Below are 27,892 nucleotides of genomic sequence, written 5' to 3'. Positions count from 1 at the left end.
TTCCTCACAACCAGACTCCCTCCCAGTCCTGTCGATTCCACCTTAAAAACATTGCCAGAATACGTCCTTTTCTTACACAACACACTATCAACACTCTTATCCATTCTCTCATCATCTCCTGTCTTGACTAATACAACCTCTTGCTATCTGGCATTTCCGACATCCGTATATCCACACTTTAATCCATACCGAATGCTGCTGCAAGATGGATCTTCTTCTCTCACTTCTCCACTTCTGCTGCACAACTTTGCAAATCCCTACACTGGCTCCCTGTGTCCTCCAGAATCCAATTGATGATAAGTGACATTATGTTATAAATTCAGTGTCCTAGAAGTCCCATAACCATTAGTGCCATAGGCAACCACCTAAGTTCGCCTAAAGGTAGTGTTAGCCCTGCTGCAATGATCCTTTACTTTTTGCCATCACTAATAAATATGTCCGTGCTATAATAATATATGCAGTGCAGCTAGTTTGGCCAAAATATACCTAGGCACATGTCCATTTATGCATTTAAATGACTTTCTATTGCATGCATAAAAGCCACAAATAGGAATTTCTTAACCTCTAGTAGTTAGCTGTGAAATATAATCTCCTGTTAGAGCACCATTAGTTCTCGTAACTTAAACACAGGAATGTTTCATTTCCCCAAGTTCTGATGACTCTTTTGTACATGGTTGGGCTGGTGATACACAAGCCCTTATAACAGAACTAGTAATTGATTTCTATTTTTAATAAAAAGAATAAAGGAAACTCTTTGAACAACATGCCATACTTAGGGCCACTTTGTAATATATTCCATTTTTTTAAAAAAATTATCTTTTTAATGGATTGAGATTTGCTAATTGCTTATAAAATATATTTTCCGAGTGGTCTTTTTCTTAGTGGTTTCCTGTAACAAAGTGCTGCATCCTATTTTGCTGACTTCATGCAAAAGCAGTCTTCAAAGAGTTAATACCTTGTGTTCTAAAGAACTGAGTTTTAGGTGAAGGTGGAAAACCCCTGGGGAGCACGATAGGTATTGTATTGTATTGAGTGTAAAGTGGTAACCAATGAACCATTATCTAACGCTAATGTGACAATATCATAAATACTACAATGTAATTTCAATCATTTTCAAGAACCATAAGCGGACTGGTCAACAAAAGGAATAAATCATCTACATGAAAGCTTGATGAATTTAGTGAACCCAATCACACAAAGAATGCACCCATTCTCTTGTTCTGCCATAAAAAAATATTGACCAAGCTATCTAAGCCAGAAAGAATGAGTTAAAGTACAATAAGTATATATAAGAGTATCATAATAGAGACAGAAGATAAAAAATCAGTTATAACTTAATAAAATGCAGGCCTTTGGTGTGTGGGATTGATCACTGTTTTGAATATGTGTCTTATTGGGGTGTTCTACAAGTTTTGACAAAGGAGGTTTTATTCGAAACATTGCTTTCTATGTATGATTTCCATTGGAAAAACATTAGGTATATAATGATTGTGATATGACTATTTTCATGTTTGTGGTGTTTTGGGATCTTCAGGTACCTTAAGCTGAAAATAGCCCCCAATTATGTGCTATATGCTTCCAGGACATAGAACTCTGTTTTGTAGTTGCACAGTGTAAAGCCACCGGGAGAGAGATTCACAAGAGTGGAAAACTCAGACTTCTGCACAAGAAGCACAAATTAGATGATTAATTTGCACAAGTTCCTGAAGTTTTCCATGCAGCACTTGGGATGTGAAAAAGTATGATAATTGAAAATAGAAAAGTAGAGGAAACAGACACTAAGTAATTGGAAACATAGGATTCACAAATATATGTATCTCCAAATGAAAGGTCTGATTTATGTTTTATGTAGCCTAGTGGTGCCTGTAGAGATAATTAACCCTTTCAGTACTAAGTTCATAGGTTCTACTTTAACACACTTAGGGTGCCAACTGACTTAAATCCTACACTGATAGGCATTTGTTCCCATACCATTCAGGAGTTCTCCTCCTGGACACTGGTTTGCAGTGGAAAACTTCCAGTAAAGTGCACATATTGGTATTCCTGTAATCATTAGAAGCCACAGAATACAATAATGAATATATTTTATGGATAAAAATAATTTTGCTGAAAGCAACAACAGTGCTAATTTCAAAATGTTCTCACCCCCCCTCCCTCTTATAATGGCTACAAAAAAAATAAATGTTATGAACTGCATTGTGGCACTAAAATAAAGCACTATCTGCCCTGCAAAAAAAGGTAATCTAAAGTTTAATGAAGAAAAGTAAAAAATAAAGTTATTCCAGGATAAACAGACACAGCACGAAAATGCGAAAAATGGTTGTGGCTCCTGAGATACAATTTCGGCATGGACCACAGGTGGTGTAAGGGTTAATGGTAGATATATACTTTTTTTTTTACAATTGTAAGTAAAAATGTGACTATTTTATTATCTTACAGTAAATGTTTCTAATCATGTAATGACATAGAGCATGTTACTTAGTATCATTGCTCAAAGTACAAATTATTAGACAAGTTAGACACTACCTTACTGGTTACTATGGTTCTAGCACATATTTGCCCCTTTCAGGAACATTATTAAATAAACCTTGAGGGGCTCCTACAATATACAACCTTAACTCATCCTGAAACCCCAAATTAGGAAAACACTCCTGTAGCGTATTTGCAGGTCAGTAGGAGTTTTTGAGTAAAGTACTTTTCCCCCAATTACTTTCCCATACACTGTAACATCAACCAACAAATATCACCAACAGAATATTTTTCTCTCTCATTCAACTGTCATACCGCTGCCAAACTATCCACAGAATGACCTAGTAGTACCCTGTGGTGTCCAGCTTATCATATCTAGACAAGCAGTTATTGAAATAAAGCAGAGTCCCTCTAAGGACCAGAATGTTCACTGGCTCATAGATAGCACAAGACACATTGCTCATCTATGGGAAATAAAAGCATACGTCCACTAAAATGTCTTGCTTATAAAAAGTGCCTTTGATGAGTTTGACCTTTCAAGGTCTGCTCCGGTTGGTTTTTCAAGCAACGTTTACTTGACCTTTCTAATACCGTCTGGTTGCCTTCTATGTCTGTTTGAAGAAACTGTGTCTTGTCCTGCACCCAAGCCTAGATTATATGTCTGCTGAATGCCTGCGAATGTTAATATTTACATTACAGATTATGTTTGTGTTGTTTTATACTCTATATTGTCTGTGTATAGTCTGCTTTCTTAAACGTCAGTAGTAAACTATTGTTTCTGAGTTCCTCTTATTAAATTAATTTTCTGTTCTTTATTATTCAACTACATCTGTTGCCCTTCATTTGATTAAATGGCATGTGCACTTTAAATTCAATTGTAACTTTCTTTACTGTATTGGGATTAGCCAATTTAGAGTCAGTAGATCACAATACAGTGAGGAGTTGTGGTTGGCCAATTTTAGTTGCCCGAGATGGTTGATCTGAAAGACAGAGAAGACTGCAGGGTAGAGAACCAATATAGAGAACCTGTATTTTCCTATATGGATATTTTCTTTTGGCTGGTGTAGTAAATGTTTAGACCAGGGGTGGCCAACTCACGGCTCTCGAGCTGCAGGTGGCTCTTTTACATTAAAATTGAGGTTCCTGGCTGGCTCTGAGATACTCTATGTCTGTCAGCAGTGCTCGGGGTGCCGATAGCCACAGATCTGATAGCTCGGCAGACTGACAGCAGCCTATGTCATGTGACCTCCTCTGCATAATGCAGGGAGGTCACGGTATCACTGCTATCCAATCAGGGAAGGAGGAGGAGAGTGTGTAGTCTGCTCTCCATCCTTCCTCAGGTCCAACGTCTGTGTGACAAGTAAGGGGCATGTGAGAGGATGAATGTCATGTATGGGGCACATGGTGATGTTGAGTGGCATCTATGGGGCATGTGTGGAGGCTAAGTGGCATGTATGGGCATGTGGGGAGGCCGAGTGGCATGTATGGGGCATGTGGGGAGGCTAAATGGCATGTATGGTGCATGTGGGGAGGCCAAGTGGCATGCATGGGGCATGTGGGAAGGCAGAGTGGCATGTATGGGGCATGTGGGGGGGCCAAGTGGCATGTATGGGGCATGTGGGGAGGCAAGTGGCATGTATGGGACATGTGGGGAGGCTGAGTGGCATATGGGGAGGCCGAGTGGCACGTATGGGGTATGTGGGGAGGCCAAGTGGCAACTATGGGGCATGTGGGGAGGCTGAGTGGCATATGGGGAGGCCGAGTGGCACGTATGGGGTATGTGGGGAGGCCAAGTGGCATGTATGGAGCATGTGGGGAGGATGAGTGGCATCTGTGGGGAATGTGGGTAGACCTCATGGCATGTGGAGAGGCTAATGTGTATATAAGGGGCACGTGGTGAGGTCTGGTGTGAATGTGAAGAAGTCTGAGGGCCTTGTTTCCTATTATGTCTTTTTTTATCCCCACTTCAACAGATCCCTCCACAGCGATTGTGAATATAGAAGCAGCGTGAGCTACTGTGAAGAGACTGTAAGTATCCTTTGAACCTTCCTTCGCTGGACAGAGCAGCAAGGTAAGAGCTGAGTTGATTATTATTATTCTGAACATTTTGGCAATGTTGGATATCTTACTTTTCACTTAGCAAGATATTGTAAATTATGTTATATTGTCAATGTATGTGTGTGCGTTATGTATACGCATGTTTATACTATGTATATGTAATGTACACATATATAAAAAGTAAAGTTGGCTCTTTGCTGTATTTTTTGGCTCTTAGGCGCCGACTGGTTGGCCACCCCTGGTTTAGATAAAATGTAGTTCACCACAGGTTCCTCATGTATAATGCTGCATAATATGTCAGTGTTATATTGATAAATGATAATAATAATAACCTTGACATTCACTGCAATAATTAAGCTACCAATTTTTTATTTAATACTTTTGGTCTTGGATGAATTGTGAGAAACAAAGTTTATAAGGACTATATGCCATTTCCAGTTACAATAAATCTCAATGTGCTCACCCAGTCTACCTTGGTCATGTGAGGACATAACATATATGGTATCATGTGCAGTACAGTAGGGGAGAGCAGCATATGTTTTGCCCCCCTAAGGGCATTGGGCAGATAACATGTGCATCTCTTGCACCACTAGTAGTTATACACCTCACCTGTCATGCTGTTCACCAACGTCAACTTCACCCGTATATCTGCTGTAAGGGCGCACACAGGATTTTTAAGGGGGGTCCCCCCCCTCAAAAAAAAACCCAGAGAGAACTGCTGCGCATGCGGTCGCGCATGCGCAGCAGCTCCATTTCAAGAAGCGTTCGCGGCAGTGCTGTATTGTACTGCAATACAGCACCGCTGTGGAAGCTTCATTGACAGGGCCGCGGCTGCTGTATAGTACAGTGCCGATGTGTAGGGACACTGTTCTTCGCGGAGGGGAGGGGTTTCTAGATAACCAGAAACCCCCCCTGCGTGCGCGACTGCGCTGGAGACCTTCCAGAGATTCCTACCTACCAGACAGTGAATAGCATTTATTTGCAGTGTTCTATATTGCACTGCAAACTGGGAAACTGGTGTTTACTACAGTTTATAGTTTTTGTTTTTTTATTATTCCTTTAAATAATTAAAGAATATTAAGTCTGAATGGTAGATTTATCAAACCTTCTAAAATGGAAAAGTGGAGGTGTTGCCCATTCTAGCTATCATTTTCTAGAATGTACTGAATAAATGTACATTGTACAAAATGACAGCTAGATTCTGATTGGTTTATATAAACAATATCTCCACTTTTTCAAACCCACAGTTTAGTTAATATACCACCTAGGGGTGAATTTATCAAGCGGCGGGTTTGAAAAAGTGGAGATAATGCCTACAGTAACCAATCAGATTCTGGTTATCATTTATTTAGTACATTCTACAAAATGACAGCTATAATCTGATTGGTTGCTTTAGGCAACATCTCCACTTTTTCAAACCCACAGCTTGAAAAATGTACCCCCTAGAATCTGATTGGTTGCTATGAACAACACCTCTATTTTTCCAATTTGGACAGTTTGATAAAATGTTCTCCTCTAAATAATGCTATAGCATTTTTCCCCCCACTTATAACAGTGTTTCCTTCCTTTGAGACAAAGCACATAATCAGCACTGATGGGTCTCAGGACTCATTTTAAGAAAGAGAAGAAAACCTCGAGATGCTAAGCATATGATTTTAAATTCATGAGTAATGTAATAATTCCAGCAGTTTGTATAAAGATGTGGAGGTGGAAAACGATCAACGCATCAAAGTGTGATGGTTATATTATTCAGGCTTCCAATAAAATAATATTGTGACAAAAGTACATTGAGATTTACTGTAATTGGAAATGACATGTTGTCCTTATAAAATTTGTTTCTCACAATTCATCCAAGACCAAGGGCTAGATTTACTAAGCTGCGGGTTTGAAAAAGTGGGGATGTTGCCTATAGCAACCACTCAGATTCTAGCTATCATTTTGTAGAAGGTACTAAATAAACGAAAGCTAGAATCTGATTGGTTGCTATAGGCAACATCCCCACTTTTTCAAACCCGCAGCTTAGTAAATATACCCCCAAAAGTGTTAAATGAAAAAAAAATATACGCAGCTGAATTATTGCAGTGAATGTCATGGTTAATATTATCATCATGTATTTATATAGCATTGGCAACACTATACAATCAGAGAATGTCTATTCACTCACATCAGTTCCTCCTCCAGTTGAGCTTAGAATCGAATTTCCCTACCACTGACACACACGCTATGGATCATTTAATGAGCAAAGAATTAACCGACTAGTACGTTTTGGGATTGTTTGAGAAAACAGGAGCATTCGGAGGAATCCCACAAGAAATATTCAGAGAATATAAAAACACCATGTAAATAGCACTCTGGTTGGCATCAAATCCGTGGCCACAGTAGTAACTGGAAGCAATGGCAATCATGAAATTTGCTGTTTTTGCAGTTATCGTGAGTTTTCAAACTTCTTCCTAAGTAAATGCAAGAATACTTACAGTAAATTGACACAGGATTTGAATAGGTTTCACACTAACCTTTCTTAACTCCAACTATAACTTTGATGATCTCTAAGGATAGCATTGATACAAACTATGATGCATCCCCGTGATGTAATGGCATGAAGACAAATCTGGCTGTCCCAGGCTTATCAGGGCTGTTTGCGACCTTTAGCGGTCCAGACCTGGCATTTGGATCTGCCCTGTAGTAAATGTCTTGGGGCTGATCGTGTGGAACAGCCCTCTGACTGGACCAGTTCCCTCTCTGTCATCCTAGGGCAGGGGGTTCTCAACCAGTCAGAACAGTAGACAGATTGGTTCCTTCTCCCAGATGGTCCTGCTGCCTCCCCTCCTGATCCTCTCTTCAAATGTAGATCTTCTTTCCTTCAGTAGTCCAAATGGACATGTCATGCTAATAGACGTCCTTCACCTGATATAACATAGCTGGAACACTAATGATTTAAGTACTAAAGTATCAGTTGAAGGTGTTAATAAGTAAAGAGTCAAACAGAAGAGCCTAGATAGTGCTGCTCACAGTCATCATCATCATTGCATATGGTTGCACTGGCTCTCCAATAACTGCAAGAGATACACTTCCTAAAAGGCGTATCTGAGAATGTGTCCATGTCTAATCATCTTACTGTATCTCAGCTTTTGCTTGGCCTCCCTTGCTTGCTCATGTTCCGTCTCTCAGATGTAAGAGGGCGCAAGTCAATGATACACATTTTTGGTGTGCATGCGCAGTACGGAAATGAGTCTCTTAAGCAAAAAAGTCAAATTCTAAACGAGCTCTTACATGTTTTGAAATATATATACACATAGTGATCAGCCACAACCTTAATACTACTGACAAGTGGAGCGAACAGCCAGTTCTTGAAGTTGAAGTGTTGGAAGCAGGAAAAATGGGCAAGCATAAAGACCTGACCGACTTTCACAAGGCCCAAATTGTGATGGCTGGACAACTGAGTCAGAGTATCTCTAAATCGTCAGGTCTTGTGTGTTCCCGATATGTAGTGGTTAGTACCTACCAAAAGTGGTCCAAAGAAGGACAACCACTGAACTGGCGACAGGGTCATGGGCGCCCAAAGCTCTTTGAAGCGTGTGGGCAGCAGCAGGGGCTGGCTGGCAGACTTTAGCCGGGGGGCAAGCACATAGCACTGGCCCATAATTAGCGGCCCATCCTTAAATGGTGGTTTTCGGTACAATATATGTTTATAAATATAAAAAGAGCCTATTTTAGTGATGCTTAATCCATTAATACTTTGTCATTATAAATAATAAATCTTAAATAATAAAAATAAATAATGCAACAAAAAAACAGACCTCAATTTATATTGCATTTTATTTTAATATGTTCCGTCTCCCTTTTTTAAAAAAAAACACACCTGGCTGATTATAATGGGATTTATCAAAATGCAAAAAGCCTGTTTGTTTTAAAAACCTGATGTTTTTGCTTCACCCTATATACTAATAGGGTTATTTGTTTTAGGGTTAACCTAAACCAAATAATATTAGGGGTGGTACTGGAAGGAGGAGTAGAGCACTAGGTGTTAATCTGACACCCTGGCCCAGAGGTGGATTAAGGCGCTGGGGGGGCCTGGGACACTTTAGACAGGGGGGTCCCTATGATGTAACATGGTTATCATTTTAGACAAATACACAGGCAATACTGTGTGCACTACAGTTAGGTGCACGCAGCTCTGTCTTCACAAGTAGTACAGTATGAAGCTGGACATACCTCCCAACTGTCCTAAGCAAGACAGTCACCCAAATTCGGGACTGTCCCACCAGTTGGCAAACTGTCCTGTTCTTTCCTACCTGTTTTTGTCACTTTCAACACTTGTGAGTGCTGGTTTATTAACTCATTTGCTGCTTGTTTGGATCCTGGAATGTTGGATGCCCTATTTAGAAAAAAAAATGGGTACATAAAATTTAGAAAGCTCCAAACAGTCCCGTTGTATTATATTGACATCTTACACACACACTGTATTGACATTACACACACACTGTATGGACAGCACACACACACACACTGTATGGACAGCACACACACACACACACACTGTATTGACAGCACATACACTATATTGACATTTCACACACACATACACTGTATTGACATCTCACACACACTGTATTGACCTCTCACACATTGTATTGACATCTAACACACACTGTATTGACATCTCACACACACATTGTATTGACATCTCTCACACACACTATATTGACAGCACACACATACACTGTATTGACATTTCACACACACATAGACTGTATTGACATCTCACACACACTGTATTGACATCTCACACATTGTATTGACATCTAACACACACTGTATTGACATCTCACACACACATTGTATTGACATCTCTCACACACACACTATATTGACAGCACACACACACCACTTACCCTGTTCTGTCGGCGCGCACTGATCTTCACATATGGGGCGGCACCTGTGATGCGGTGCGCATCCCATGTTACAGCGGGTAATATGATAGACCACACAAGTGGAGGGAGAGGGGGCGGGATGCGGATCCGCGGCCAATGATGGAAGGTGGCTGGTCCCAGAGGAGGAACCAGCCACAAAAGTAATAGACTTTGGCCGTTTCTGGCCCTTAATAGTCTTTTTTATGTCTGGCCCGGGGGGCATCTGCCCCCCGCCCAGCCTGCCCCTGGGGAGCGGAAGCTAGGCCATCTGGTCCAATCCCAAAGAAGAGCTACTGTAGCACAAATTGCTGATAAAACTGATACTGACTATGATAGAAAAGTGTCAGAACACACAGTTCATCGCAGTTTGCTGCAAATGGATCTGCATAGCCGCAGACTAGTTAGAGTGCCCATGCTGACCCCTGTCCACCGACAAAAATACCTACAATGTGCACATCAGTGCCAGAACTGGACCTCGGAGCAATGGAAGAATATGGCCCGCTCTGATGAATCACATTTTCTTTTACATCATATGGACGACCAGATGCGTGTGTGTCGTTTATCTGGGGAAGAGATGGCACCAGGATGCATTATGAGAAGAAGGCAAGTAAGTGGAGGTAATGCAATGCTCTGGGCAATGTTCTGCTGGGAAATCTAAGGTCCTGGCATTCATGTAGATGTTACTTTGACACGTACCACCTAACTAAACATATGTTTTATATTATAAAGTTTATGCTTTACATGTACAATATTTCATTACTGGCAGCACAGTAAATAGGCTTCAAATTGTAAATAAAAAAAGATTAAGAAAAAAAAAAAAAAAAAAAAAAGATTAAAACACTCAAACTTCCTCAAAAGGTTGAAACTTTGGACTCCAACTAAAGTTCAGAACTTCAGAGGGTTCTGACAAGCCTAATTGTGAGCCATAGGCAATTAATATGACATTCACGGTTTTCAGTGAATAAAAACATTGGTGTAACTTTACACCAAAAAGAGTGATTGTCACACTATTTTGTGTTACTTGCCAGGGCTGGCAAAGCAAATGAACTCTGAGTATTATAAAAAGGATAGAAGGAACAGATGAATAGGAGATACAATAACAATAACATACAATAAAATACACCCATATCCTTTCAATAAATGCAGCAAACTAACAAACATTTTATCAAGATACTTTTATTCTAAAAATAAAATATCCTATTATAATAGTAGAACAATACATTTAAGCACTTAATATGCATAGTTTGTCATATATCTCGCTCTGAAATAATCACAAATTACTGGAGGTGTGTACAGATTCTGTCTCATAAACGTCAATCGTTGTCAAGGATACAAGACAATGTGATGTCACTATGCTGATAATGTCGGGTACACTTACATGTGAATGCTTTGAAGTATTGCAGAGGACCAAATCTGTACATTTTACTTTTCTGGTTTACTACAGTAGCATTACAGAATATGTATATTTTTTACAAGCATGTGAATTGAACAGAATATAACTTTAATACTGTATACATATTACATATTGTACCATGTATAAGTGATGCATCCATGTGTGGTCTACAACATCTTTGTAGTCAGTTATGGGCTGATATACTGCTGCTCTTCACAAATGATTCCCTAGTCCTGCTGTAACAAGAAAAGAGGTGAAACAGAAAAACAATGGAAGCCGCTTGTAAAGTGCTTGGTGGCCCCAGTGCCTCGCCATTCACACTATAGCTCATGCTAAAGACAACAGCACCAGGAAAGCTTCAGATAATTCCTAGAATGGTGCTTCCTAGGATACATTGTAGTGTAAACGGGTGAGGTGCACTGGCATAGATGTGGTGTTAAGGGCAAAGTAGCGTGAGATCCTCAATCGCTAGAACAGCTTTGTGAGATGTTCACCTTTAGCAGCCCACTTTCTGAGGGACTTGTTACATTCCACTGTACTTGGTTGGCCTCAAGACTTAGGCTCAGGTAGCAGCAGTTGTTGATCTAGCAACTGCCTGAGGAACACAGTAGAAGGTAATGAGCAACCAGGATATATAAGCAAAACTCTGAGCCAGACAGGCAAGGGTTAATGTGAAGTAGTCTGGTACTTGTCTCATGGAGTGAACAGCACACGGCAGCAGGTAGTTAGCAACCAGACTGTAAATAGCAATACTCTGAGCGAGACAGGCAAGGATTAATATAGAGTAGTCTGGCACTTGTCTGATGAAGGGGACAGCTCACGGTAACAGGTAGTGAGTAACCAGAATGTATTTGGCAGAACTAAGAGTCAGTCAGGCAGGGATCAACCGTAGATAAAACATTGGAATTCTTTAAACAAGCCAGGGATCAGGGCAGGTAGAGATATGAAAGCAAATGCATTTAACAAAACAAAGAGTCAGGAGTGGAGAAGACAGCAATTTCTGTAAATAATCTGAGTAAAACATTGATAGTAAAACCAATCAGGATACAAAGCACACGAAAGAACTATCACCAGCATTGGTATGCTGACAAGAAGAGGTTTATAAATGCAAGAGCACCAAACAGAACTGTAGGATGATTAGCTGCATGAGTGTGGTAGGTGATTGCACACCTGAAGCTGCCTGACTGAGAGCTGAATGAAGCTTGTAATTATTTGTCTAGCAACCAGCTGAAACAGTGAACTGCAAGAATGATGCTACACATAGTAGCAGCAGTAATTGTACAGATGATAGATCAAACACATGGTCAGTGCATATTGAGTGTACCACTTGTAAATTGGATGATAAATTGGGAGGGGGTCATCTCCTCAGGGGGTATGCTCCGATCTTCCCGCCAAGATTCCTTAGTCTTAAATAGTTCATAATTCCCTATCATTCATAACTTGCGTATGCACTCTGAGATTCCTTCGCAGAGTGGCCCGGACAGTTGCAAATGTTAAGAGGAGTATTATGATACCACACATGATATGATTCCTTCAACCTGTACCATATGTTTTACTGATATGCATATAACTTATGATATTACACATAAATACTACTATATTTCGACATAAATGACTGTGTTGCAACTACCATTAATGTGTACTATTTTACAAGTGTGCGTGTGTGTGCGAATGTATGTAAAAGACTAAATACTGTTGTTGCCACGTGTTGCAGCTGCATACGCCCTTTTACGCCGTAGCGTGCCCTTGTACGCCGTAACGTGCCCTTTTACGCCGTAGCGTGCCTTACGCATCTTTTCAGACAAAGACAACCAAGTTTGCTCGATTTTAATTGAAATGACTTTATCCAATATGCTGACAGTGTCTAGGCTTTTGATTATGTATGGCTGATTATGTATGTTTTAGGGATTGCTAATGGTGCCTGTTTTCCAGATCTCCTTCCAGAATTACTATTGAAATAAAGAGTACCATATGTGGATTTTTCAAAATGAATCAGTCAGTAAGTAATACACTTGTTCTACATATAGGAGAAGTGAAAAACATGCAAATATATTTCTGGAATGGCTTTGAAAATTTTAATTTTCTCTAGTATATGGCAGTGTGTGGGCCGAAAATTAAGCCAAAGACCAGTAAGGATCCTATCGCAATCAAGCTTATAATCAGGCACTTACCTACTAAACTAACAAGGTATACTAGAGGCAGAATTGGTCCGGACCCTTGGTCCAAGGAGCCTGATCTTGACCGTTGTGGTCCCACATGGCCACCTTTCTGAAGAGAGGGCAGGTCTAACCTAAAAAAAGGCAAAGACCCACTCTAAACCAAGACTATAAGGATTTCATCTACACTTTTTCTACTCATATACTAGCCAATCCTAAATAAAGATGCTAGAAATTGTTTCAAATTGATTCTCAAACCTATTTGTCAAACTGGTTTCAAAGTTCAAAAATTTGTGATAAATTTTAAAATTTTACAAAAACTAACTTTTGAGCTAAATTCAAGCATGGTGAACAGGATTGGTCATGGTCAAGTAGATTCAAACACGTTTGAGCATGTTGAAAATTAAATTTTACATTGCATTATTGCGAGCGGCTGCTCACGTCCGTTCGCTCTCACCTGTATCCTGGCTGTCATGACAACAACCAGGACGTCACTTCCGGTGGCGCTGTCCCGGCCGTCAACATAGCAGCGGCCAGGATGCCTTTGCAATCAGCAATGTGTCCCGGTATCTGTTGCAGCCGGGCATGCAAGCAAATGGCTATAATTTGGAAGGGCGATTAGTACCATATAAGCCCTAACCTCTGATTGGCCACTTCCTTTATTTAAGGAAGGGAGGGTTTAGCCTCCCTGATGGTTATAGCATGGATACAGTCTGTTGCTGACCTGCTCTGTTGCTGTGTTTCTGTGTTCTTGTGGATACTCTGCAGAACTTCTGATCGACCCACTGTTGTGACCCATGGCTTGTTTGTGGAAACTGTTTGTACTCTGATTGCCCTGACCTTTAGCCTGTTCCTGACCACTATGCCTGCTACGGACCCTTGACCCTGGCCTGCTTCTGACCATCCACTCCTGTCTTGGCTACTGCCTCCTATCTTCCTTCTGCGGTATTACATATAAGCTTTCACTACATTAAGACTAAAATCCTGGGGGCATCCAAGTACCTGGGAGTGCAACAAACTCTATGGGAAAGGCGGCTGCTATAGGCAAAGACCTCTGTCACCTGTTCTGGAAGGTTATGTAAATAGCCGCTAGCTGTAACATGTTTACACTTTTCCATGCTAACAGCAAATTCAATCTTTTGAACTTGAACACAGTCATGTTCACTCTTCGAATAAAAAAAGAGTTCAAACACTATACAATATAAACATTTAAGTTTTAACAGGCAGAAAGTACAACATTCTACACTTTATTTTATTGTTTTTTGACTGAGCTACAAATGTAAATGTCAAACTTTAAACTTAATTTTCTTAATGAACTAGCCAGTTCGATCAAATTTAGGACTGGTTCAACTCATTCTAAAACCAACCATATCGTTTTTTATTCACACACTAGGAAAAATTATACCTTTCACCTGCTTTATAACAGTTGATTAACATCTACATTATAATGACTGGCACTACAGTATGCCTTAACAATCAGATCCATTTTCACCTCTCACTGGTCTGGTGCAGGCAGAAACGATGCGTAAACGACTCTCGTATGTTTCAATCTATGCACATCTCTGTGCACTACAATCCCCAGCATATCATGCTTACGGTTTGCTCTTTAAATGTTTGTCTTCAATAAATGTTAATGTAGAAAGCTCTTAGATTAGGAATAGATCATAAGAAATGCATTCAATGTTCAGAATATTCAGAATAGAGGAAATTGCACTGTGCAGTTGGCCGTTACTGAAACCCAGGGACAAATCTTTAAAAATTGGGACTGTCCTTAAAAAATGAATACTACACTTCACCATCCCTAAATGATGGCACTAACTACACAGGCCAACAATACCAATAATAGTAGGAATGTCTCTACCACTCAGTAACCTGTGTAAATTTGTCACAGTAGCTATTTTCTCAAACTGAATATGAAAATAATAGAGATGAGCCAGTTCCCCAGAGCCAAAAGGTCTCATACCATAAGCTTCATGTGTTTGCTATTTGGGAATCAATAAGATAAGCGAATGTCTTGTACTAATGGCCTCTCAGTTTCCATTTGTTTAAGGAATGTACTGCAAGAACCATGAATATAAATTATGGCAAGGATTTATTTATTGAGGCGTATCAAGACATACTACATAAATGAAAAGAGAATATACTGCAGACAGACCTCACAAAATTGACAAAATAACACAGTTGGGAAATACACATATTCCCTAGCTAATTACTTGTCTTGTAATTTTTGAATAACAAGTAAAAAAACACTAAAATTAGAAAAAGTTTCTAAACTTGCTGAAATTATATGTTTCAGAGGCTTTGTTTATGCCCAAGTGAAAATCTTTATTTCTATGTTTATTACTACAGTATCCCAGCTGAATATGAAATAGGGGCATTGATGCGCCCATATGGTGCTCACATGAATATACAAGATTTCATGCTGCTGGATGAAATATTTAAGTGAGTTTGAAAGGGTAGAGAGGGTGCAAAAATGGAAAACACATTAATAAATACCATCTGATTGGTTGCTATAGGCAACATCTCTACTTTTTCAAACCTGCAGTTTGGTTGGGGGTGGCTGGACTGGTTGGGGGTGGCTAGAGTGTTCGCTTATTGCACGGCTTTCAATATTTCATGAAACCATCCTTTTTCCAAACAGGTCAGTAACATTCCAGGATCCAGACAAGCAGCTACAGGTAGTGAAAGCAGCAAGAACAGGTAGGAGAAAGGAGAGCAGTCTGCCAACTGTCCTGATTTTGGGTTAATTTCCTTCTCAGTCAGGACTCTGTGCTGCTTCACATGGCTCTGCTTGTGAAGTGGGTGCGTGGATCTAACGGTAGTGCATGCAGCATTGCCATGTATTTGAAGTGGATGGGTAGCGGTTGGAGAGCGGGCCAGCACTGGCGAAAATCATAATCATGCCAATTGATTGCTGGTCATGCCTACTCTGGTGGCGTAGCTTGGAAACCCCTAACAGGAAGTCCTTAATTTGCCCCTGGTATGCACCACTACATCTTTATCATCAGTCAAACTTGTTTTCAGACTTCAATGTGCAAGGGCATTTATTACACTTCAAGCTCCAGAACTTAGTTATATACAGATACTAGCCTGAGAAACCAGAGTAAAAGGGGTGGTGTATGCACCTTCACCACTATAGAAGGGACTATAGCAGAGGCAGTGGCGGATCCAGGGTGGGGGGGGGGGGGCGATCGGGGCGATCGCCCCCCCCCCCCCCCCCCCTAGCAGGGGCTTGCTGCCGGCGGCTGCACATTAAACACAATCAGAGCATCCGGGCAGCACACTGTCCCTGCCTGTCACTGCTGAACGGACCTGCACATAGTATGCAGCCGCCGGCAGCCTCAGATGTCAAAAAGGGGGCGGGGCCTAAATCCCCCCCCCCCCTTCCCCCTACATCGCCCCGGGTAACAGTATTCTCTAGATCCGCCCAAGAGCTACCAGCAGCCCATGTTATCAGAATTCATTTAAATATGTACAATTGAGTTAATCTATTTTTCTTGGACAGTAATTATACCATCTATTTCTGCAGACAGAAATCCCGAAAACATGACCTTCTGGTTGCTCTGAAGGGCTGGGTTTGAACACCTCTGGGCTAGAAATACATGAAAAAGGACTGAGGTTTCCTTACCATGATTTAGACATAAATATGGTTGAAATGAACATTAATTTGATGGGAAAAAAAGATATGCTGATTGCTTGAAAATTGATGTATATCTTCCCACAAAAGGTTGCGCAAATCATTTGTACAGAGTACCCAAAAGCGAAACCTGGGCATGTACCACCGTGGGTGAGTACATCCATGTTATCTAGGGTTTGCTCCTTTTTCTTTTTTTGCATGTCAGATAAGCTTGTTATAACAAACATATTCCCACCTATCCTTCATAGCATACATCAAGAGTCTGCTTTCAGTTCCACTGCACAAGAGCGAGCCGGCTAGACGAAACATGCATCCGCATATCCCCAGAGACTGACCCAGTGATGCGATAAATTAACCCTTACTGCTCTGCGCCAGTATTGTTGTGGCAGCTGAATATCGCTGAGCTACCCTGGCAATATTTTCTTGATAAATTTTGACAATAAGAAACTTCTTCTATAGCCACGATAATCGATGCTAAAAAAATCATCCTTATCCATTTTGTTTAATAGGGTCCTTAGCTTCTGTGGCAGACGCTTCCAACAGATATCTATACGTATGACGCTACATAAGATTCCTTACGTTCCAACGTTCAGTTGGCTCTCTCTATATATCTATTGTACTGCTCCGGTACAGCGCTATATTTACAGCATACTATTTGTATACTCTTGGATGCTTCTATGTTTGAAGACTTTAGACACTAAATAACATTAACACAAGCGATTTTAGATTCCAATTAGTCCTGGGAATATGATATACTAGCTTTAATTATAATATATTGATAGAGACGTTTATCTCTGATATAATGCTTAATTGCATTCTCTTATATTAAGATTTTTTTCGTAAGAACAATCCTTGCTGTTGTTTTTAGGTTTATAATTGAATAAATATAATTTATTAATATATGTTGGCTTATACTGGCTATTAATCTACCTTGGGTCAAGTGAGATATATTCAGCACTGCCATTTTCTATATTTGTATGTCACTGCATGTTAACATAAGCTTTTGCAATAAGAAAATAAATAAAACATATCTCCCGCCCCAACTGAGAAAAATAACTATGAAAAATAATTTAATAGAAGTGTAAAATAAAAATAAAACATACACACACACACACACACACACAAGTGATTATCTCTTCAGATCATACTTGCCAACTCTCCCGGAATGTCCGGAAGAGTCCCGCATTTAGCGTGAGTCTCACGGACTCCCGGGAGAGTGTGGCAATCTCCCGGATCTGCCCACTTCCTAGTGAAGTGGGCAGATTTAGGTCCACAACGCCGAGATTCACTGGGAAACATGGCGTTTGGCCCCAAAATGACGCGCTTTCCGGAGCCACGCCCCCTGCAAGCCCAGCTTTCCCGGCAGGGCTCCCGGACCATACTTGCCATAAGTTGGCAAGTATGCTTCAGATATAGATGTAAAACACATAAAGAAGAATGAAACACGGTCTCATATCAGAATATAGTACATTTACATATACACACATATCATAGTAACAAATTATACAGGCTCAAGGAGAAGAAAAGGGAAAAGGTGGAAAAAGAGGGAGAGGATCAGGGAGATTGCTAGGAGATTCTGTTAAATGAACACCTTTATGAAGTACCAGCTCCTCAATGTTTCCTGTTAATTGCTAACAGTATCGGTCATTAGATTAGTAATGTAATAATATATTCTATAGAACAGGCCTGGCCAACCTGTGGCTCATCAGGATGTGAAACTACAAGTCCCAGCATGCTTTGCTAGCTATCAGCTGGCTATCTACTGGCAAAGCATGCTAGGGCTTGTAGTTTCACAACACCTGGTCAGGCCCGCTATAGAAGAACTCAACCAAATGTGGTTAAAACAGGGGGTGGTTTAGGCTTCTTCCAGTTTTGGGCTATTTGCTATTGTGCTGTGTTGCATACATGTAAAAATTAATTTCCCCTATGAACATCTGATAGTTGTGATGGGTTTGTTTAAAGAATTTTTTTTCTGATCTTTTTTGTATGTTCATATTATTTGCGTATACTCTCCAAAGGTAATCACACAGTGTGCTTTTAGAACTTACCTCACGGAGTTTCACATTTTTGTATCACAGAAGTTGTTACATGGATATCACAATTCTTGTGGTGTTTATTACTGTATAGTTAGAGTTGATACAGCATTGTTTGAGTGGGTATATCACCAGTGTTTGCCTATATGTCAGTGTTTTAAACTTAACAACGGTGATATCTTTTTTTGGCAAATAAGGCACTAGCAAAAAAGGAGCGCGTGAGAATTTTATATTATATAGTTTTATACGGTTTCAACTCCTGAAATGTCAGGATTGCTCCTAAATTTCATGGCTAGGGGTTCAATTGAAGTCCACAAAAATGTTATTAAACACTTTATTACACACAGCTAACAAAAAGAAAGCCATATCTTCTTTAAAAAAAAAAAAAAAAGTCTTTAATAAGTTGTTCTCATTTTCACCTCACACATAGCAAAATTGTGAAATTTAGTCTGTTTCTAAGTCACGAAGTATTATAATATGTCTATTTATTATGGGGTTAAAGTCATACTTGCCTACTCTCCCAGAATGTCCGGGCGACTCCCGAATTCCAGGTGGGTCTCCCTGACTCCCGGGAGAGCAGGCAATCCTCCCACATCCTGCCCACTTGCTAGTGAAGTGGGCAGGATGTGAGCCTCAATGATGCTATCAGAAGGTATGCGCACCATTTTGGCCCTGCCCATGCAACAAAATTTCCATTTCGTCACAGGGAGCGGGACCAAATGGTGCAATTGCTCTACCCCCTTCCGCCCTCCAGTCACGCCCCCTCTTCTGGGATCTCCCGCGGTTAAAAAATAAAAAGTCGACAAGTATGGTTATAATGTAATTTTATCTAAAATATAAGCTTATTATCCAACATGAGAATGTATTTATACATATACATCTATATCTATATCTATACCTATATATATGATCGTTTTACAATGATGGCAGTAGGAGAAGTAGCACTGTGGCCACTGTATACACCCCCCACTTCGGGCGTGGCTTATTTAAAAAAAAAATGTAGGGTTAGACAATACAATCACTGAAGTACAACCCTAACTATATAGCACTGTTATATCCAGAGTAGTCCACAATAATATTTTAAAACATATCTTTTAAATAGTCACAACATAACATAAAACACAAAGCAAAAGGTGTGAATACTGGTATAAACAAATTAGAAAATAATCACTATCTCTGTCACTAACTGACATCACTAGTCATCCACACTGTCCCGGATCAGACAGGACAGTACCGATTTATGTGGGTTTGTCAGGGAAAGTTAGGAGATGAACAGTGACATAATTTTGATGAGCAGATGCTACTGGTACGCAAGATTTCCAAGCCATTGTACAGGAGAAGGATTTGGGATGGTCAAGCGCTTCAGAAGCACCGGGCACATCCATGGCGGTAATATGACCACACCCTTTTTTCACTGCGACAATTACCTCCGGGACAATGTTGGGAGATATGGTCATCACAGATAACAAAATCTTTCACCACAGTTTCACACACTGTTCATGAACAATACCTACTTCTCTTTTCTTTTTTTTTTTTTGCTTAATTTCTTCCTCCATTACAGTTTCCACTCTGCTAGAGATTAAATTATCCACAATACACCCAGAGGAGTTATAACAAGTATAATCACCACTTACGGATCAGGTCCACCCTATCCGCTGTCACAGAGGGATAACATCATCTCACAAATCACAGCTGAATGAGAGCTTTCATTTGTCTTATTAAACAAAATACAAGTAAATTAAAAGTAAGTATACCAAACCATAATAAATAAAATAACAATATAAATGCTACAGTGTTTTATTTCTATGTCACAAACTAGCCATGTATTATAAGGTGAAATGCATTCCTGGCTTATATAAGATTATTAGAACTCAACACTTCTGTGACCAGTATAAAAGTCCTCTACATGTGTCATTGCAGATTTCCTCAATGAATTCTAATATCCTTATATTTCACAGTAGTGTGAGTTTATCCCTTATATCTTGTTCACACTGTAAAGCAGGGTACACACTACAGTTTTTCACCCAATTATCGCACCAATTACATGATAAACAACTGTTAGGTCCATAATTGCATTAGTGTGTACGCTCCCATGATCATGTTGTATCGTTCCAAAGCACATCATATCGTTTGGTTTGATTTTATAAACTGACTAAAAATCACTATGAACGATGGAACGATGTCAGGTAAATTCTGCAGTGTGTATGCACTCACGATCAGCAGTGTAGGAAGATCTCCATAGAGTTTAGAGCCATGATTTTTTTAGCCGAAGGGTATAACAGATGAAGAGCACATATCTGAAGGTAAATCGTGTAAAATCATGTAAGTATGTACGCATCAATTCGGGACTTTCAATCCCAAATAACATAAAATTGTTAAAATTATCTCATAGGGAGAAATATTCTGTAGTGTGTACCCAGCTTAAGACTCCTGAGTATTTAATTCCTAAAGCTCCTTTTATAATAGCCTTAAAGTGGATGGAAACCCCCAGTCCTATTCTAATATTGATTGGCCAGGAGACCAGACAGCAGTAGGGACCTATGTGGCATCCCAGGGTAGGAAGTGAGCCGATCTTGTGGCACACACATTTAATCCTAGGATGTCCTCTCAGCTAGGTATGAAATGTTGCTGCTGAGTTCATCAGCCAATCACAATGGATATTATGATGCATTTATCTCTTTGCCCCAACACAACTTCATCCCACTACCCACACCAACATTTGCACCTCCACCCACACTTCTGTATTGAGCACTACCCTTTAAATTTCAATTTAATTTTGTTTACTCACACCGCAATAACCCACAGTTTTACCACAATTACAAATTAAAAAACGTGTATTTCATAAAATTTTACAATTTTGTTAATTTACCAATATAATGGTACTGTAAATTTGCACATTCATATTGTTACATTATATCATAATTGCTTATTTTTTTTAGAAACATGAAAAGTTAGTCCTACTCTTTCATCTTCCTCAGTGAACGGGGCTCCTCCAGGGGTTTTGTTTATCGCTTGTGTAACGCCTATAATTTCTCCATCGCTGTTCTGTATCGGCATACACAGCAAAGACTTTGTCTTGTATCCACTGAGCTTGTCTATTTCATCACTGAATCGCCTGTCCTACAAAAGACAAGAATATTAATGAACACATTGTAGTACAAACAGGTTTCATACCACGTGGATTTCTAGGATTTTCATTTATGAACACTAGTGGGATAATTAAATATTACGCAAATCCAGTAAAGTATTTCTAAATGCCAAGTGTATTCATTTGTGTTCCCTTTAAATGTTTATATTTAATGTGTGTCTTTTAATAGTTCAGAAAACAATTCTGTGATTTCTCCTAAAGCTCAGGTTTCATAAGAGCAGAGCAGAAGATTTGTGCTGTGTTACCTGTACGCGTGTTCACCAATGTCCATGGAAAGGTTCTGTCTACTATATGTGTAAATATGTCTGGACCAATATACAGTAACGAAGCTACTATGTCTCTGCATATCACACCTTATTTAAGGAACGTGATAAATGTATCTATTAGAGTAGTAATTTCAGCCTAATTTGTTTATTAAAACAGTTGTGGAACATATTGAATATAAATACCATGTATCGTATGTAAACAGATATAGTGAACCAGTTGTACCATTGTACCGACCGAGTTTAATTTTTGAGATAGCCATAGGCAGAATCAACCAAGTAGCCTGGGAGAAAAGAGAGTTAATAGATTTTCTCCAGCTCACAACTGGTTGCAAAATTAATTGGAACTGCGTTGGGACATTTTAAGAATTTAGCAGGCACTGGGCTTATTAGTGGACCCTTGACCCCTGCAACTCAAGCAGGGCAACAAACAACTGTATCTCAAAAATGTAGCATGATTAGAACTCTTGAGTAGCGATTCTCAAATTAATCACATTGAATGAAATTGTAGGAAATTCAAAATACATATTTAGGCCGCAAAACTGTAGCCTATTCTAGATCAGGGAACAGGGGACTGTATTCAAGAAATATATCAAGAAATATCTGGCACGACAATTGACAAGGAAATCACACGTAGATCAAGCAGTTTATTAGAAAATGTGTTATCAATTAAAATTTCACTTGCACATAGATAGTGATAAAAGAACAGTGGAATATTTGCCGACCGTTCCCCAGCAACATGCTGTAAAGTTCAGGTAACCTGGATAGACTTGTGTTCATGCTACGTGTTTGAAAGGTCAGTTCTTTTTCATCATGCACTGATACATTTTCTAATAAACTGTTTGATCTATGCGCAATTTCCTTGCCATTTACAGCACCTTAAAGATCTATATTGATTTTACCTCTGTCACCTGTATGGCGGGATACCAGTGATTGGACTACTTCTATTTGGTGGGATAGCGGTATTTATTTGCACTACTGTTGTCCTGCTATTGGAAAGGTAGCACTGGACTTTTTGCCTTTTTACTAAAAATGGTACCATATATTCCTGGGTGTCTGTATGGCAATAACTATGTGTCACTGACTGTGTATTTGTAATGCTTTTATTAACAATTCAGTCATCTACATATGTACAATAGTGAAAACTGTACAACTAGTTCCCTGCCCAAAAGTGCTAAGGATACAGGAGGTCCGGTTCATATATATGTGAATATTACCTACCGATCAATAAAAACAGTTCTCTTTGCGATAAGATTTGTGAAACTTTTAAATATTAATTTGATTCTGCCTAATTTTTCAACCTACTTACATTACATGCTAAGGAATTTATGATATCATACATTACAGTGCAACACAATTAAAAAAGCAATATTTTATCACGTGTACATCTCTAAGTGCAATCACTGATTTTTTTTATGTCTGCACGTGTATCCCAAGCTCGTCGTCAGTGTGATTGAGTTAATAACAATGTTTCTAGCCTGAGAATTGGTGGCAGCTTTGTGATAGAAGATGATAAACAAGTTCAATATTTAGGAAGGTTTTGTGTAAGTTCTACAACGCAGTTAATTTGCTCAACAAATCATTCTATCTGCTCACAAGCAGAGCCTGACAACAAGACAACTGTCCCAATCATCAACATCATCAATCTTGACTGAGATGTTGTGCACTGATCTACTGCAGAGTGGTCTCCAGTCATCCCCAAGGTCTTTCTTTGTCTCTGGTAATCAGATAAAATGTTATATAAGGTCTCTGCTAATAATTGTCTGTGGCAGTGATAATTCAATATACTTTATCCTCCCCATACGTTATGCCAAAATATAACACTTGGATACTTTAATTATGCTCTACGAGGTTCAACTTTCGTCTTCCTAAATATACTTCATGTTGATTTCTCTTAGCACTCTCTATTCTAATCTATAAAACACATTAAAAAAGGGTATTTGTCAAAAAAGAGCAACATGACAAAAAGTATTTTTAATGAGATAATTATGCTGGGTACAGGGCCATCACTACCATTAAGCAAACTAAGGCAGTCGCATAGAGTGATATAATTTTCGGGGCACCTAAAACACTGAATAAGTGACATCATTTTTGACCCCCTGCCCTACCACTAAGCACAGGACAGCCTTGTGATTTAAACACACCCCATTCTTCATTGGCTGACAATGTGCAGCAGAGATGGAGGCTGAAAAGCCAACCCACTTCACAAAAAAGAAAAGTGGGATCTGGGAGGGAGGTAGCCTACTCATCCAGGGGAAAACTTCGAGTAGCCAAATCTGAGCTACGCCCAACTGTTAACACATCAGTATATCTGTCAGGCATACAAGTGCGTACACTTACACCCCACAATAGAGTTGATGCCCTAAATTGTTATTTCTATTTCTGCATATATTCTTAGAGTTACAGGTCCTCTCTGTAACACAAGCTGATAAAATGAAGAAAGTATAAAATATACTATATACCATTGTAGGGACATATGCATTCTTTTACTTAAGACTCCTATATGGGGCCAATTCAGCCTAGTAAAATAAATAGAACGTAAAAATACAGCATCTTTCATGCCCAAATTTTCACTTATTGCATATGATGTTTCAACAAATTAAATGAAAGTATCTGCTCGCTAGAGTTGGATTCTTTTTGTTTGTATCTTTCAGTAGCGCTGTTTCCACAACTGTTTTTGATTGAACTTTTGGGGAACTGTGGAACCATATGAGGCACATTTGGCAACAGAAAAGCATTGCGGTCAACGGCTAATTCAAGGCGTTTTCATTGATTGTCCGCAGATCACTGCCCCCTTCAAAGTAAAAGTGGCTCTTGGTCCTTTTGTGTAGGGGACCCCTTAACCTGCTTTATGTGGACATGTCATTGTGAGTATAGAGGGGGTGTAGTGTATCTGACACCAGATTAAGCACCAGCCATTCAGTAAGGGATGATGTCCTTGGTTTAGTGGATTCCGGGCTAGTTGGCCATCCACTCATTTGGTTTTGTATTAGCTGTTTAGCTGAACACACATTTTTCTTTCTGTCACCATTTTCAATTATAATTAAAATTGTGACCTTATTTGCCAAATTTATATCCGTGTCTTTCATAAATACAGTAATAAGTTCACGTGTTAAAAGAGGTTTATTGTACAGTGGAAAGAAGCATCAACATTATGCAGTTTAACCATTCATTTACCGCTGTAAAATAAAATAAAATGTTCTCCTTTTTCTTCTTCATCATTATTGCATGGGAAATGTTTCTGTTTTTGTAACCCAATGGGAGAAAAGCCTCACTCATAAAATTCTAAGGTGGGTGCTCATAGCCTAGACTTGGCTTTTACTTTTTGTCTCTTGTTAGATTACAAAGTCAGAACAATTCCCCATTAGATTACAAAAAAAATAAGAATTTCTCATAGGATTACAGAGACAGAAGAACAATCAAAGGACATTTCATTGCAGAATAAAGTGCTGAATGCGGGTATGTGGAGTGTAAACTTAATTTCAAATTTGCATCTGTGTTTTTATTTACTTTTTCTATTTTGGCATAATGAACCACTGGGATTCAAATCCTCAGCCCACACAGATCGGGGTAGGGGGCAGGAAGAGTCCTAGCGCTTTTCAGTGCATGGGCTGGAGTCATGTAAGGGGGGGGGGGTGTTTCTTGAGCCCCCCTCTTCACAGAGACTTTAGCCTCTATATGACCAGCATGATGATGTTTCCTTCAAAGACAGGGTGGCCCACCTCTTCAGCTTTCCCTGTTATATTATGATTGGCCCAATCTGCCTAGCCTTAGGCCCCCACACTCGCTGATCTCAATTTAATGGGAACCAGTCCAGGCTGTATTGTGCTGTATTGTGCTGACACGGATTATGGACTTGCGGTGCTCTTTTAACTTATATTTTTACATTTATTAATTTACTAGCAGAGCCTTTCCCATTCATTACAATAGCCCACTCATTTCACTGTGGTTTTTGCATGCTGGAAATCTAATTGAAATGAACAGGCTATTTGGAGCATTTAATAAAAAAATCTCCAAATGTATGCGAATGCTTCCAGTGCCAATCAACCATGGGTAAACCTCATGCTCCACCACATAGCCTTTTTATGCATATTCACATGCGGTTCTAACTTAGTTTTTTTTATGCAACTAGCATAGGAGATCAAATCTCCATTGAAAAAAATATGTATTAAGTCAATAAAAAATTGTATCAGTGGTTTCTTCTGTTAATACCATCCCGCAATACTTGATCTGTAGGCCTCCCCATGCAAAACGCATGAGAGCCGGCAATACTTAACCCTGGTGGGGTTATCATTAAAGGTAACGGTTTTATCATCATCAGTTTCCCCATTAAAATATAGGAGCGATTCACCACCCAAAGAGTGACAAGCAGATTTGGCAACATAAATTGACTGCATGTGTGTGAAAACATTACACTAAAAAGAATTGAATAGGACATTTATGCTTGCTTTCCACTGTCCAGGAAACGTTTTGCCATCCATAGCATGGCAAGCGGATCATGAGAATTCACTGCACACAAAGATGCTGCAAAAAGAAAAAGAATTAAATACGATCTTTGGTGCTCACCGTATATTTTCTATGGGGAAATAATATAGGCTTGAAAAATCCTTTTTTTATCTCAATAGCACAAAAAGTTAAAGAGTAGAGTGACAATCATCATCATCACCATTTATTTATATAGCGCCACTAATTCTGCAGCGCTGTACAGAGAACTCATTCACATCAGTCCCTACCCCACTGGAGCTTACAGTCTAAATTCCCTAACACACACACACACACACACACACACACACACCGACAGACACAGACAGACGGACTAGGGTCAATTTGTTAGCAGCCAATTAACCTACCAGTATGTTTTTGGAGTGTGGGAGGAAACCGGAGCACACGGAGGAAACCCACACAAACACGGGGAGAACATACAAACTCCTCACAGAGGCCATGGTCAGGAATTTAACTCATGACCCCAGTGCTGTAAGGCAGAAGTGCTAACCACTTAGCCACCGTGCCGCCATACAATGACAAATGTATTGCATTTTTTTGCATTGACCTTTATCACCGGTAATAACTGGGAATTGCATTGGCCTTTTAATCTATAAGTGTGTATTAAATAGACTTATATGGATTACAAAGGTTAAAATTAAGCTTTATAACATGTTTGGAGTTCTCCTTTAAGACTTAAAAATGATAAACATTCCAAGCCTTATATGTGATTTTCTGTGCAACTAAATAATAGCATTTGTGCCATTATGGGATCTACTGTGTGCCCCTATTCACTGATCTCTGACACCATATATACTAAGTGAGAGTATAAATGTGCCTGGGGAAGATTAATAACTTTCTGGTATCTTACAGCAAGGTGCGATACCTCCAGGCATTTGGGCAGAACATTTACATGAGAAATAAAGCACTGAGGACAGTTGAAAATGATGGTCATACAAACTGAGTTGTGACTCTACTCTGCTATGCCACAGAATGCTACTACATATGTCAATTAATATTTCACAGAGTTTATAGCCTATAAATGGAGCTGGGATGATGATCAGCCAATTCATTCTACTTCTCAGTGGTGAAAGGTGCAGAATTTTGCACCCAAATATAGAATGAGGCAACTGTTGCAAATGCAACAATTTTGCAAATTTGGATTATACCTTGTGGAAAAATCTGTCACATTTGGTAACGTAGATTTCATACACAAGTAGCAGTGATTGCTTGTTTACATAACAGAGAAGCAGTCATTCTTTATATTATTTATCATGTCAAATATACCCATTGGTAACAGAGATGTCTAGGCAAGCCCACGGCAGTACACTTGAAACGATGAA

At 39.5% G+C, this 27,892-nt stretch overlaps 1 protein-coding gene across 2 annotated transcripts in view; it reads right to left on the bottom strand.

Moving 5' to 3' along the window:
• The window catches only part of PDE11A (phosphodiesterase 11A), a 426,226-nt gene that overhangs the window by 320,291 nt on the left and 78,043 nt on the right, over positions 1 to 27,892 (bottom strand). For both annotated transcript variants that reach the window (XM_075180554.1, XM_075180553.1), the window contains exon 2: positions 21,618 to 21,776. In XM_075180554.1, coding sequence (XP_075036655.1) covers positions 21,618 to 21,776 — 159 coding nt within the window. The remainder of the gene's footprint in view (positions 1 to 21,617; positions 21,777 to 27,892) is intronic.

The sequence above is a fragment of the Mixophyes fleayi genome, chromosome 7 (assembly GCF_038048845.1).
Source record: "Mixophyes fleayi isolate aMixFle1 chromosome 7, aMixFle1.hap1, whole genome shotgun sequence".
Lineage (NCBI taxonomy): Eukaryota > Metazoa > Chordata > Amphibia > Anura > Limnodynastidae > Mixophyes > Mixophyes fleayi.
This window is presented reverse-complemented; position numbering and strand designations above follow the sequence as displayed.